At 42.2% G+C, this 14,737-nt stretch overlaps 1 protein-coding gene across 9 annotated transcripts in view; it reads left to right on the top strand.

The window, feature by feature from the left end:
- The window catches only part of rxfp2l (relaxin family peptide receptor 2, like), a 118,195-nt gene that overhangs the window by 74,795 nt on the left and 28,663 nt on the right, over nucleotides 1–14,737 (top strand). For all 9 annotated transcript variants that reach the window (XM_059976795.1, XM_059976789.1, XM_059976788.1 and 6 more), the window contains 5 exons: nucleotides 792–863; nucleotides 2,147–2,218; nucleotides 3,575–3,646; nucleotides 4,866–4,934; nucleotides 13,079–13,150. In XM_059976795.1, coding sequence (XP_059832778.1) covers nucleotides 792–863; nucleotides 2,147–2,218; nucleotides 3,575–3,646; nucleotides 4,866–4,934; nucleotides 13,079–13,150 — 357 coding nt within the window. The remainder of the gene's footprint in view (nucleotides 1–791; nucleotides 864–2,146; nucleotides 2,219–3,574; nucleotides 3,647–4,865; nucleotides 4,935–13,078; nucleotides 13,151–14,737) is intronic.

The raw sequence follows: 14,737 nt of genomic DNA, 5'->3' as shown, positions 1-14,737 counted from the left end.
ATCAGGGGGCAATTTACAATGACCATTTAACCTATCTGGTAGATCTTTGGACTGTGGGAGGAAACCAGAGCTTCTTGGGAAAACTCACCCTTTCGACAGAGACTCCTTAAAGAGGAAGCCAGAACTGAATTTTGAAGTCTGGAAGGTTGTCAGACGTGACAGCAGGACATCGATAGTATGCAGAACTGGGCTGAGAAGTGGCCAGATAAGTGTAAAGTCTGTCATTCTGGTAGGTCAAATCTGAAGTCAGAATATAATATTAATGGGAAGACTCTTAGCAGTGTCAAGGATCAGCAAGATCTTGGGGTTCATGTCCACAGGACTCTCAAAGCTGCTGCGCAGGTTGACAGTGTTGTTAAGAAGGCGTATGGTGTGTTGGCCGTCATCAACTGTTCAAGAGCTGTGAGTTCTGGTCACCTCATTACAGGAAGGATGTGGATGCTATAGAGAGAGTGCAGAGGAAATTTACAAGGATGTTGCCTGGATTGGCAAGTGTGCCTTATGAGAATAGGTTGAGTGAACTTGGCCTTTTCTCCTTGGAGCAACGGAGGATGTGAGGTAACCTGATAGTGATGAGAGGCATTGATCGCGTGGATAGCCAGAGGCTTTTTCCCAGGGTTGAAATGGCTAACACACGGGGAGAAGGCATAGTTTTAAGGTGCTCAGAAGTAGGTACAAGGGGGATGTTAAAGGTAAGTTTTTCACACAGAGAGTGGGGGGGGGGGTGCATGGAATGGTGTCAGTCTTTTTTGACTTATTTTTGAAGTAGATTTCTGTCTTTTATTCCACAGGATGTTGCAATTTAATTCAATTAGTTCCATATCCAGCAAAGCCTTTTCAGGACTTTCCAAACTGAGAAAACTGTGAGTATTTAAAGGGTTGAGAGCTTACTTAGTGATTTCACTCCATCCTATACTATTTAGTGAAAATCATCATTATGACTGGTATATAATAACTGGACATTATGCTTTTACTTACACAAGAGATTCTGCAGATGCTGGAAATCCAGAGTAACACTGACAAAATGCTGGAGGAATTCAACAAGGTCAGGCAGCATCTATGGAGATGAATAAAGAGACAATGTTTCAAGCCGAGACCCTTCATCAGAACTAATGAAGGGTCTTGGCCCAAAACATTTTCTCTTTATTCCTCTCCAGAGATGCTGCCTGACATGCTGAATTTCTTCAGCATTTTGCTTGAGATTTTATCAGAGTATATATTATTCCACAAGATTCAATTCTCCAGAAATTTATTTCTAACTGGCTCAGATGAGACGGATAAGGAAATTCCTTGATCAGAACAGCCTATGAGATGCTTTGATTTATGAAGTCATACAGCATGCAGACAAAGAAACTACAAAATTTAGGATGGTAAGGTAACCCGATCGTTAGCACATTATTATAATGCCAGTGATTCAGGTTCAATTCTTGCCACTATCTGTGTGGAATTTGCACATTCTCCTTGTCACTGTGTGGCGCTCAGCTTTCTTCCCATGTTTCAAAGATGTACAGGTTAGTGTCCCTGTATCGCTGTATCTCTGTACTGCTATACTAAAAATTACTAAAAATCCACTGAACATTTACAAACAGGTGATTATACACACACATACGCAAGCTTAAAGAAAATAAAACTTTAAGGAAAACGACAATTCAGATCCTAATCCAATCCCAGTAAGCAAACAGTTACACTGACCAGTATCGCAAGCTGTGATGTTTCTTTTCAAACTTTGATTTAATGGGATGAAGTCCCTTATCTATCCAAGCATTCCATGAGGAATGGGCTTTGAGGCCAACTCAACCCAGAATTCCTGATGCCTGCAAATTCCTGCCACAAAGCCATCAGTTCCAGGAAGGCCCTTTGACTGAGGGGGTGATAGACAATTGAGTTTGCTCATTTCCAAATGAGACACTCCACAATTCCCATACTTCAAGATAAGCACAAAGTTCTCCTGGGATCCCAGACAACCATTGGCTCCTAATAAGTAAACATCTGCAAAACAGCTTGCTATTGGTGAGATAAGGCTAAATGTGAATAGACTACAGCATTTCACTTTTTAACTACATTAATTATACTTTGGAAGAATTTTGTGTGAAGCCTCTTTCAGTCTTTGCTATATAAGTATCAACCATTATTCCTTCTTCTGCAGATTTCTGAGTTTCAATCGCATTACTGACCTGGAGCCTGGAGTATTCCAAGACCTCTATCGACTTGAGTGGCTGTAAGTCGAAACAGTCCTTTCATGTTCCATCAATTCCTTTTCCTAATATATTTCTACTATCTTATCTCTCACTGCAGATCTTCCAGCATTAAACTGCAGTAGACCTGACTATAGAGGAACATGTAAATATGAAATGGTAACTTGCTCATACAAGCAGATGCTTTCAAAGTGAGAAATATTCACAAAATGTGAATCCACTAAATGCACGGGGGAATGAAATGTGAAATAAATTTTCATTTAGGTCATTTGTCCTCCAATGCATGATAGATATTTCCTGTCTTCCCAGTATTTCTAAATGTTCTCATCACTCATTCTTGCTATTCAGGCAAGCAAATGTCCAATTTGAGATTTCTGAACAATTTCTCTGGGGAGCCTATATTAAAAAAGAGCAGAGACTTGCAGGAGACACAGTCATGTTCTGCATTTTCATTTTGTCAAAAGGAAAAACAATAAAGGAAATTAAAGACATGAACCAGTACATGAACAGAGCTGCCTGATGGCAGAGGAGAAAAGAGAAAATGTCTGGGATGGGTAGTGACTTTGATTATGCTGGCTAACAATCATGATGCTCCAGATATTTCTTTCCAACCAGTCTGACATATACATATTGATTGAATATATTAACCAGGACTGTAATTTTCCGATTCCAGGCAAGTATAATTCATCCTGTAGATTTGCTCTGATCCCCAACACGATTATACCTAGCTTCAGGTGAAAGGTACGTGTCTTCCACTTAGGATATACCAGAAACACAGATGCACAGCCAGTCGCTTAGTTACCAAGATTTGAATGCAGTATCCTTCCAGCAGTCTATGTAACATAAGTCTTCAAACTAAGATGTTACAAAACAAAATTCCAAAAAGCATAGATTAATTCAAAAGTAATAGTAATACTAAATATGCATTATATTTATTTTTTAACTTCTGAACCACCAATTTTTTTCCTCTTACAGCCACTTCATTTTGGAAATGTTTTTAGTTACTTAGAGATACAACGTGGAATAGACCCTTTTGGCCCTTTGAGCCAAACTGTCCAACAGCCCCTGACAAGCCCCCCTTGATTAACCCTAACATAATCAAGGGATAATTTACGATAACAAATTAACCTACTAACCGGTATCTCTTTGGACTGAGGGGGGAAACTGGAGCAACTGGAAAAAGCCCAGTTCTATCGGGAGGCCTTACAGATTATGTCAGAATTGAACTCCGAACTCCAACGTTCTAACTACTACGCCATCGTGGCGGCCAATTTCCAATTACAGTTTTGTGCATAGTGTGCGCCAGAATGGTCCATTTGTAAAGATCGAGGGATGTTTCTAGAGTTCCAAGTGTCATCCAGATTCTCTGTCTGTTACAGGGTCTTGGACAATAACATGTTGCGAAGTGTCACTGTGAAGTCTTTTGTCGGCCTGACATCTCTCGTTTTCCTGTACGTAACTGAAGGGTGATCCTTTTCTTATTGAAATGTTTTACTAGTGAGAAATCAATATAGCATCGTGTAACGCATTCAATAACAAGAGAATTGTTGCTGCTCCATTCTCCAGAATAAAGAGGATCTTTGTAAATTACGTAGCTTTCAATTTTTTATTGTACATGGATTTATTTATTAATCTCAGGCAATAATAATTTTGCCGAAATGAGTTCTGGAAACAGCAGTCTTCATTGGAAAAACATTGGTGGCAGCACGGTAATGTAGTGGCTAGCACAACACCACTGACTCTGGTTCAATTCCCACCGCTGCCTGTAAGGAGTTTGTACATTCTCCTTGTGACCATGTGTGTTTCCTCTGGGTTCTCTGGTTTCCGCCTATAGTCGAAAGGCATACGGGTTAATAGGTTCTTTCCAGTCCAAAGGTGGTGCTAGAAAAGCAGGTTCCTTTGCCCGCCCCTCCAATTAGCTGCCACATTAAAGGGAAAGGAAGTATGAGAGTTGCAGCTCATTCAGGTAAGTGACAAGCTTCCTAGGACCAGGTTGGTCACATTGGCATGTGGTTATCAACTCGCACTTCCACAATGTCATGGTACAAGACTTTTTAAACCAAAAGCACGCAGAAGCAAGTTTAATCATAAACACAAGATGTTCCACAGATGCTGCAGATCTAGAGTGACACACACAAAGTGCTGGAGGAACTCAGCTGGTCTGGCAGCATCAATGGAGAGAAATAAACAGATGACATTTCGGGCTGAGACCCTTCATCAGGACAAGGAAGCAAGGGAGAAGAAACCACCACTGGAAGGTGGGGGGAGGGCAAGGAGTACAAGCTGGCAGGTGATTGGTGAGATCATGTGAGGGGGGTGGGACGAATGAGAAGCCGGGAGGTGATGGTTGGAAGACGTAAAAGGGCTAAAGAAGAAGGAATTTGATAGGAGAGGAGAGTGGACTACGGGAGAAAGGAAAGTCGGAGGGTCACAAGAAGGAGGTGATGGGTAGGTGAGGAGAAGTGAATGAGCAAAAGGAAAACCAGAATGGAAAAAGAGAGAAGAAGGGGGAGAGAAAAATTACTGGCAATTAGAAAAATGGATGGTCAAATCATATTTAATCAATTATATTCACCACTAGACTGCCCACTCCATCAAGAACTGGAATTAGATTTCAGTTCTGCAGAGTACATAACTCTAAGAAAAAAATCTTTTTTTCTTTCTTTTCAGACATATGTTAAATAATTCATTGGATCGTATTCCCAAAATTTGTGCAGTGCTCCCAAGCCTGAATTGGTTGTAAGTATGAAACAGCATGGCTGTGTGCAGTGAAACACTGGCAGAAAGCAAACCAAGGTAGAGGACGGGGTGGATCGTGTACTCTGGATGGGGAGCGTCAGTGTACATCGTCATGCACGATAGCAACCCCATTGACTCAACTGAACAAGTGATAGAGTAACACAGCACAGACTTGGGCCCTTAGGTCTAACCAGTCCATACCATTCACCATGCCCACCCAACAAACCCCAATTTCCTGCGATCTGTCTACCCCTCTGAACCCGACCCTCCATGTACCTACCCAAGTGCTTCTTAAAGATTGTGCTATACTCGCCTCAACCACTTCCTTCGGCAGTTCATTCCATATACTCACCATCTGCTGGAAGGAAAAGTTATCCCTCAGGTCCCTTTTAAAATTTCTTCTCCTCAGACTAAACCTATGCCCCTTAGTTTTGGATTCCCCTGCCCTTTTTCTATGCCTCTCTGAATTTTAAGCACTTCAATAAGGTCACCTCTCATTCTCCTAAGTTGGAAGGAATGAAGTCCAAGCCTGGCCAACCTCTCCCTGTAACTCAGGGCCCTCTATTCCTGCCAAATCCTTTCTGCACTCTCTCCAGTTTAAACATGCCTTTCTTCCAACAGTGTGAACAAATCAGAACACAGTACTTCAAGTGCACCCTCACCAATGACTTATACAATTGTAACATACTGGCCCAGCAAAGCCCTGACTGAGAAAGGCTGAAGTGCCATATGCCTTTTTCTCCAGCCTGTCAACCTGTGACACTTCTTCCAATGAACTATACACTTGTACTCCCGAGTCCATCTGTTGCATTATACTCCCTTGTGCCTATCGTTCACAGTTCAAGTTCTAGGCTGATTTGACTTACCAAATTCATTACCTCACACTTTATCTGCATCAAAATTCATTTGCACTCCTTGGCCCACCTCCCGATCTGTCAAGGTCCTCTTGTATGCTACAGTAAACTTCTTCACTATCAACAACACTTACTAATTTCATCTGCAAATTTACTGACCAAGCCTTGTGTATGCATTTGCATTCAAACTATTTACATAAATAACCAGCTTTTATTGACATGCGATAGACAGCATACTGACACACGGAATGACAGTGTTGGTACTCCAGCTGCAGCAAAACAGATCACGAAGCACTCCAACGGGTGATTAGGATGGCTCAGCACATTATTGGGACCCAATTACAGAACCTGGAGACAATCTACAACTCTAGATGCCCACAACAAAGTTGTAACATCATTAAAGACCCATCCCATCCCGAACACTGTCTGTTCAATCTCCTGCCATCTGGAAGGAGATACAGAAACTCCGTAGCCAAGACAGTAGGACTGAAAAACAACTTCTTCCAGAGGGCTGTTGTGCAGCTGAATAATGCTACACCCCGGGTTGTTAGTGGTCTTTGAGTGTTGTGGACGATTGAAGTCACTTGTTGCATGTAAATATATGATTTTCTTTAAGTTAAGCCGTACCACATGTATTGTTTTCCATGGACTGGAGTTGCACACAATCTCGTTGTCTTGAGCAAAAACGGTAAAGATCTATCCTATTCTAACCATAACTTGGGTCCAAACACTGATCCCTGCATTACACCACTGGTCCCCATTTTCAGAAACAACCTTCATCCGTAAGACCATAAGATATAGGAGCAAAATTAGGCCATTTGACCCATTGAGTCAGCTCCATCATTTCATCCTGGCTGATCCAATTCTCTTCTCAGCCCCAATTTCCTGCCTTACATAAGAACATAAGAACATACAAGATAGGCCCCTCAAGCCTGCTCCGCCATTCAACAAGATCATGGCTGATCCAATCTTAACTCTAGTTTTCACCAAATCCCACAAGGCAACAGTGCCAACCAACAGGGCACCATGCCGCCCATTTTATTTTATTATTCATCCTGCCCAAACCCAAGTGATCACCCGGGGGAAAAGAAAACCGATTTGCCAATTGAGGAGAAAAAATCTGGAAAATTCCTCTCCGAGCCATCCAGGCTATCAAAAACTGGTCCAGGAGATCACATGGCTGATCTAAACCTATCCTCATGTCCACTTACCTGCTCGTTCACCGTATCCCCTAATGGCATTTTTATCCAGGAAAATGTCTATCTCCGTTTTGAATTTATCGAGTGTAGTAGCTTCCACAGCTCTCTGGGGCAGTAAATTCCACAGCCCCACTACCCTCTGAGTGAAGAAATTTCTCCTCATCTCAGTCCTGGAACGGCATCCCCTTATTTTAAGATTATGCCCCCTAGTCCTAGTTTCACCCATCATTGGGAACATTCTCCCCGCATCCACCCGATCAAGCCCCTTCACAATCTTATATGTTTCAATAAGATCGCCTCTCATTCTTCGGAACTCCAATGAGTAGAGTCCCAATCTACTCAACCTCTCATCATACATCAACCCACCCATCCCCGTATAGCCTTCTCCTGTTAGCCTTTCATGCCCTGACCAATCAAGAACCTATCAACCTCTGCCTTAAGTAATGGCCTCCACAGCAGCCTGTGACAAAGATTTCCACAGATTTACCACTCTTGAGCTAAAGAAATTCCTCCTCATTTCCATTCTAACTGGATGCCCTCTTTTCCAAAACTGTGTCCTCTGGTCTTAGACTCTCCCACCATAGGAAACATCCTTTCCACATCCACTCTATCAAGGCCTTTCACCACTGAAAAGGTTTCAATTAGGTCACCCCTCATTCTTCTGAATTCCAGTGAATACAGGCTCATAGCCATCAAACATTCTTCATATGACAAGCTGTTCAATCCTGGAATAATTTTTGTGAACCTCCTTTGAACCCTCTCCAGTTTCAGCACATCCTTTCTAAAATATGGGGCCCAAAACTGCTCACAATACTCCCAAGTGAGGCCTCACCAGTGCCTTATAAGGTCTTAACATTATAGCCTTGCTTTTATATTCTAGTACACTTGAGATGAATGCTAACATCACATTTGCCTTCCTCATTTCAGACTCAATCTGCAAATTAACCTTCAAGGAATCCTGCACAAGGACTCCCAAGCACCTCTGCAACTCAGCTTTTTCTATTTTCACTCCATTTAGAAAATAGTCAACACTTTCATTTCTTCTACCAAAATGCATGACCATACACTTCCTGACATTGTATTCTGTCTGCCATTTCTTCGCCCATTCTCCAAATCTAAGTCCTTCTGCATAATCTCTACTTCCTCAAAATTACTTGCCCCCCCCACCTATCTTCATGTCATCTGCAAACTTTGCAACAAAGCCATCAATTCCATCATCAAAATCATTGACGTATATCATAAAAGGAATTGGTCTCAATACAGACCTTTGTAGAACACCACTAGTCATCAGCCGCCAGCCAGAAAAGGCTCCCTTTATTCCCACTCTTTGCTCCCTGCCAATCAGCCACTGCTTTATCCATGCTAGAATCTTTCCTGTACTACCACGGACTTGTACCTTGTTAAGCAAACTTGTGTGTGGCGCCTTGTCAAAGGCTTTCTGAAAATCCAAGTACACATCATCAAGCGATTCTCCTTTGTCTATCCTGCTTGTTATTTCTTCAAAGAATTCCAACAGATTTGTCAGACAAGATTTTCCCTTAAGAAAACCATGCTGACTACAGCCTATTTTATCATGTACCTCCAAGTACTCTGAGACCTCATCCAGAACCATTCTAGAATCCAGTGATTCTTGAAAGATCATTACTAATGCCTCCACAATCTCTTCAGCCACCTCTTTCAGAACCCTGGGGTGTACACCATCTGGTCCAGGTGACTTATCTACCCTCAGACCTTTCAGTTTCCCAACAACCTTCTCTCTAGTTATGGAATTTCATACACTTCATGCCCCCTGACATCTGGAACTTCCATCACTAGGGACTTCTGCAGTGATGACTGATGCAAAATACTATTCAGTTCGTCCGCAGTGTCCTTGTCCCCCATTACTACCTCTCCAGCATTAGTTTCCAGTGGTCCAATATCCACTCTCACTTCTTTTACACTTTATGTATCCGAAGAAACTTCTGCTATTCTCTTTAATGCTATTGGCTGGCTAACCTTCATATCCTATCTTTTCCTTCTTAATAACTTTTTGTTGCCTTCTGTTGGTTTTTAAATGCTTCCCAATGCTTGAACTGACCACTAATTTTTCTCTATTATATGCCCCCCTTTGGCTTTTATGTTGGCTTTGATTTCTCTTGTTAACCACAGTTGTGTCATCTTCCTCTTCGTGATGTACATATCCTGCACCTTCTGAATTGCTTCCAGAAGTTCCAGCCATTGCTGCTCTGCTGTCATCCCTGCCAGTGTTTTTTTTTCCTATCAATTCTGGGCATCTCCTCTCTCATGCCTCTGTAATTCCCTTTACCCCACTGTAATACTGATACATCTGACTTTAGCTTCTCCTCAAATTGCAGGGTAAATTCAATCATATTAGGATCACTTTCCCTAAGGGCTCTTTTACTTTAAGTTCTCTAATCAATTTTGGTTCATTGCACAACATCCAATCCAGAAAAGCTGATCCCCGAGTGGGCTTAACCACAAGCTGCTCCAAAAAGCCATCTTGTAGGCATTCTGGAAATTCCCACTCCTGGAATTCAGCATCAAACTAATTTCCCCCAATCTACCTGCATACTGAAGTCCCCCATAACTATTGTAACATTGCTCTATCCACAATGTATCAACACCTTCCGACCGAATGTCACCTTTTTTTAATGATTTGATTTCATTTTTTACCAACAGAGCAACACCGCCCCTCTGCTTTCCTTCCTGTCTTTTTGATACAATGTGTATCCTTAGACATCACGCTCCCAGCTGTAATCTTCTTTCACTCATGATTCAGTGATGCCTACAACATCAAATCTGCCAATCTGCAACTGTGCTGCAAGTTCATCTACCTTATTCCGTATACTGCACACATTCAAATATAACAACTTCAGTTCTGTATTCACCCTTTTCGATTTTGCCCACCTTCTACATTCCAACTCATCCTGTTGACTGCAATTTTACCCTATCAACAGTCTCTCCTCACGACACGTCACCTCTGTTTGTAAACTGGCTACCTCACCTTCACCACTGTTCTTTCCTATGATACTTCTTGAATTGAAATATGGGCAGCTCAGGACACTACTTGCACTATGTTCAACCTTTTGATTCCTAACTCTGTCTGAGCTCTTAGCAAACATCTGCCTCCACAACCTCTCCACTAACTGTTCTGGCACTCTGGTTCCCATTCCCCTGCAACTCGAGTTTAAACACCACCGTGCAGCATTAACAAACCTTCCCGCTAGGATATTAGATCCCCCTCCAGTTCAGGTGCAAACCTTCCATTCTGTACAGGTCCCACCTTCCCTGGAAGTCTAAAAATCTTATGCCCTCCCTCCTACACCAACTCCTTAGCCGTGTATTAAACTGTATAATCTTCCTAGTTCTGGCTTCACTAGCACGTGGTATGGGTAGCAAACCTGAGATCAGAATCCTGGAGGTCCACCACCCTGTACTTCCGACCTCCAGGGAAATCTTGAATCCACCTAAACATCTCTCCTTTGATTCCAGGGGACCTAACCTTCCAGACCAGCCTGTCATATAGAACCTTGTTGAAAACTTTGCTAAAGTCCAAATAGACAACATTCACATCCCTACCCTCATTTAATCTCTTGTTTCACTATTCCAAAAACTCTAAAGATTAGTTTTAGCATAAATTGCCATGCACAAAGCCATGCTGACTCCTCCAAATCAGTCTACGTTTACCCAAGTGCTGGTAGATCCTGTCCCTCAGAATCCACTCCAGCCTGACTAACCACTCTGGTTTGTCCCACTCCTCTTTTTAAACAAACCAACTTTAGCCACCTTCCAGTCTTCAGGCATTTTACCAACAGCTAGTAATGAAGCAAATATCTCTGCAAGAGCCTCCACAATTTCTTCTTAAGCCTCCCACAAAATCTGAGGATGCAGTCTGTCAGGCCCTGAGGACTTATCCACCTTAACATGCTGTAAGACTGAAAATATCTCCTCTCTAGTAATACAAATATCTTCTAAAACATCTCCACTTGTTTCCCTTATCTCTTGAACAATCAGCATTTTCTCCTCAGTCTAGGAGCTAATGGCTACCATTGGCCTGTAGCCAGTGCTGAGAGGATTATAAGGGAGAGACTGAAATCCTTATCTTCACCATTTATGGATGCTAAGGATATATCTGCCCATGAAAGTCTTTGTAAGAGTGACCACCTTACCACTTCAGTGAGGGTGAAGTTCTGCCTTCACAGAGAAATCAAGAAATGGCTGAGGACAATAAATTCAGTAAAGGCTTATTGGATCAGGAAACATCCCGTTGTAACAAACAGAGAAATGTCTAGAACTAGCTCCACCTCGAGCCAGATTTATCCAGCGCAGCCATATCGTTATCTGATATGGAAAATTGCCCAGAATTGTCCAATCCAAAAAAAATAGGACAAATCCAACCCCACTAACTAAACCCATTAGTCTATTGACAATGGTCAGAAAAGTAGATCTTTTCTAGATGGATATCAAGGAGCAATCATTTACCAACTTCCTTAGGCTACATGAAGGTTTGTCTACCTTTAAGCGTACCGTGTATAAATTTTGATTTATTGCTGAACCAGATATCAATGTAATTTGGGAGTTGACAGCCTGCAGAAAAATAAGTTTCTCTGGTAGCTCCAGCTCTTTTATTTGGCAAGCAAGCAGCAACAAGCCTTCACACCAATTTATCGACAATTGTTTGGATGTCATTTAGAGAATTCATCACAACATGTCATCATAGTCCTGATCCAAACCTCGATCTGAAGCTGAACTCCTTTGGTAAGGGTGACTGCCCACGATGACAAGGAAATTTGACCTACAAATGAGCCTAAGTAAAATTAACGTTCGTGAGTGGCGAGGGGAATAACTATACTGCTATCAGTGGAAAGATAGGTAGCTGAGGTCATTAGGGGTTAATATCCTTAGCCCCAAGCTATCACAGCAAGAGTTCCTTAGGGCAGTATTTTAGTCCCAACCATCTTTTTGCTCTCTTCTTGCATTACTTGATTTTTAAAAATACAACTCTCATTGTAATTTATTGTACTTTATATATTGCACTGTACTGCTCCCGCAAAATGATGAATATTATGACATATACTCGGGCTCACTTTATTAGGTGCAGGCTGTACCTAGTAACGTGGCCACTGAGTGTTTTTCTGCATGTTCATGGTCTTCTGCTGCTGCTTCCCATCCTCTTTAAGGTTGAATGTGCTGTGCACTCAGAGATGCTCTTCTGCGCACCACCATAGTAATGCATGATTACTTGAGTTACTATCACCTTCCTATCAGCTTGAACCTGTCTGGCCATTCTCCTCTGGCCTCTCTCATTAACAAGGCATTTTCACCCACAGAACTGCCGCTCACTGGATAATCTTTGTTTATCGCACCAATTTCTGTAAACTCTAAAAATCCCAGGAGATCAGAAGTTTGTGAGATGCTCAAATGTCACAATGCTTCCCATATCTTGCCCATAACTTAATAACCCTAAACCATACATCTTCTAGAATGTGGAAGGGAACTGGAGTACCTGAAGGAAACTCACGTGTTTGCAGGAAGAATGTACAAACTCCTTACGGACACCGGTGGGAATTGAACCCTGATCAATAATCCCTGGTTCTGTAAAGTGTTACACTAACTGCTACACCTTCATGTTGACCTTGAGAAGCTGGCACTGTCCCCTTACTCAATCTTTTGAGATAAAACACATGCCCAATGCAGGAAAAATATGATTGTAGTCCGATTATGTATTAAATGTTATCATATGACCACATTTTATTTCCTCTTTCAATGCAATATAGTTGTAAACCATGATAACAAATTAAAATGTTTATGTATTTCTGAGAACTGCCCTTCCTCACATCCATAACAGCCCACTTCCAGGCTTGCAAGAATGCATGAAAAATAATTACTCTACACCTTAGTACAACATATTCAAAGTATCCAGGTTCACAGGCCTTCAATAGACAGAATGTCCTCATGCTTTTACGAGATGAAGGAAGGCAAATCAAAAAATGACAAGGGGGAATGAAGTAGGATAAAAGTAGTTTGGTTGGCAGGCATTTTTTTGTACTATATACCTACTAACCTTCATACTTTGCTTCATTCAAAACAGGGATCTGGAAGGAAATTACATTACCTCGATTGACAAAGCAACACTTCAAAAATGCCTCAACGTAACAGTTCTGTGAGTATGTCTGTGTTCATAGACCCATGTTCAACCATGGGGAGTGGGGGGGGGGGCGCGATTTATTTCCTGTTTTCAGGTTGGAATGCGTCTTGGGCTCCTTATGTAGCCTTTAGTTCTCCATCCCTATCATTGCCCCATCTCTGAACCAGGAAATGAGCAAAATGTGCTTGAACTAGAAGCAAGAAGAAACTACTTTAAGAGGCATTCCAAATAGTGCCTAAAATCATCGAGGCAGATCATAATCCTGAGTTATGTAAAGGAATTTACCTCAATTTTGATGCTCTGCTGGAGACAGTTTACACCTTCCACTTCACCTTGGAGCTGAAAATTGGCTCTTAAAGGGACCTCTCCAAAAAAAGAGGCAAAAAGACCATAGCTGGTTCTTCCACGCCCTTTCCTCTCATCCCTTTCCTTGCAACTCTGTTGCGTAGCCCTAAAGAAATTCTTGATATTCCACCAGACCAGCTGGTAAATTGGTTTATTACTGTCACATGTTCCCAGGTATTGTATGCCATCCATTCAGATCTTTTCATCATCTCATTGCAATGAGATAGTGTTTGAATCTTCTCTTTGATGGGAGCTCAATGAGACCGTCTCTCTGCTCTGCCTCTTCAACCATGTACTCACCCAGACTTGCTACCACAGCCATGAATTCTTCCCGGGAACTTGAATCTTTTTTCATCTCTCCCCCCCCCCCCCCCCAACCCCCCTTCCCCTTCTCCTATGATCCATTTTCCCCTTCTATCAGATACCTTCCTCTCCAGCCCTTTACCTTTCCTACCCACCTGGCTTCACCTACCACCTTCTTGCTATCCTCCTTCCCCTCCCCCACCTTTTAATTCTGATGCATCCCTCTTCCTTTCCAATCCTGAAGAAGAGTCTTGGCCTGAAAGGTCAACTGTCTGTTCCTTTTCATGTATGCTGTCTGACCTGCTGAAATCCTCCAGCTTTTAGTGTATGGTGTTAAAGAATAAATTGTTACAGAGAAAATGCAGTGCAATAAGACAATGAGGTGGAGTCATAACAAGGTAGGTTGTTTGGTCAAGAGACAGCTTATCGTACTAGAGGAATATTCATTAGTCTTAATACAGCAGCATTGAAGCTGCCCTTGATGATGGTGGTACATGCTTACGTGGTTTCAGGCTTTTTTTACTGTCCTATGGCAGAGAAGAGAGAATGTCTGGGGTGTGTGGGGTCTCTGATTATGTTAGCTGCTTTACAGATACAGCATGAAGTATAGACAGGGTCTGCGGAGAGGAACTTTGTTTCTGTTGTGTGCTGATTTTTGCGGTCATGGGTGGAGTAGTTTCCATACTCAGCTGAGATGCATCCAGATAGGTGCTTTCAATTGTGCGCACCTAGGAATTTGAGGCTTTCAACTTTCTGAACTTCAACGCCATTGAGGTGAACTCTGCTCACCTTCCTGCAGTCATTGTCCAGCACTTCTGTTTTGCTGATATTGAGAGAAAGATGGTTGTCATGAGACCATGCCATGAGGCTCTCCATTTCCTTCCTGTATTCCAACTGATGGTTCTTTTCAATTCAGCGCTCTGTGCTGGTGTCAACTACAAACTTGTGGATGGA

Source organism: Hypanus sabinus, chromosome 8, assembly GCF_030144855.1.
Source record: "Hypanus sabinus isolate sHypSab1 chromosome 8, sHypSab1.hap1, whole genome shotgun sequence".
Taxonomy (NCBI): Eukaryota; Metazoa; Chordata; class Chondrichthyes; order Myliobatiformes; family Dasyatidae; genus Hypanus; species Hypanus sabinus.
The sequence above is the reverse complement of the archived record's forward strand: the minus strand, read 5'-3'. Positions and strand labels throughout refer to the sequence as shown.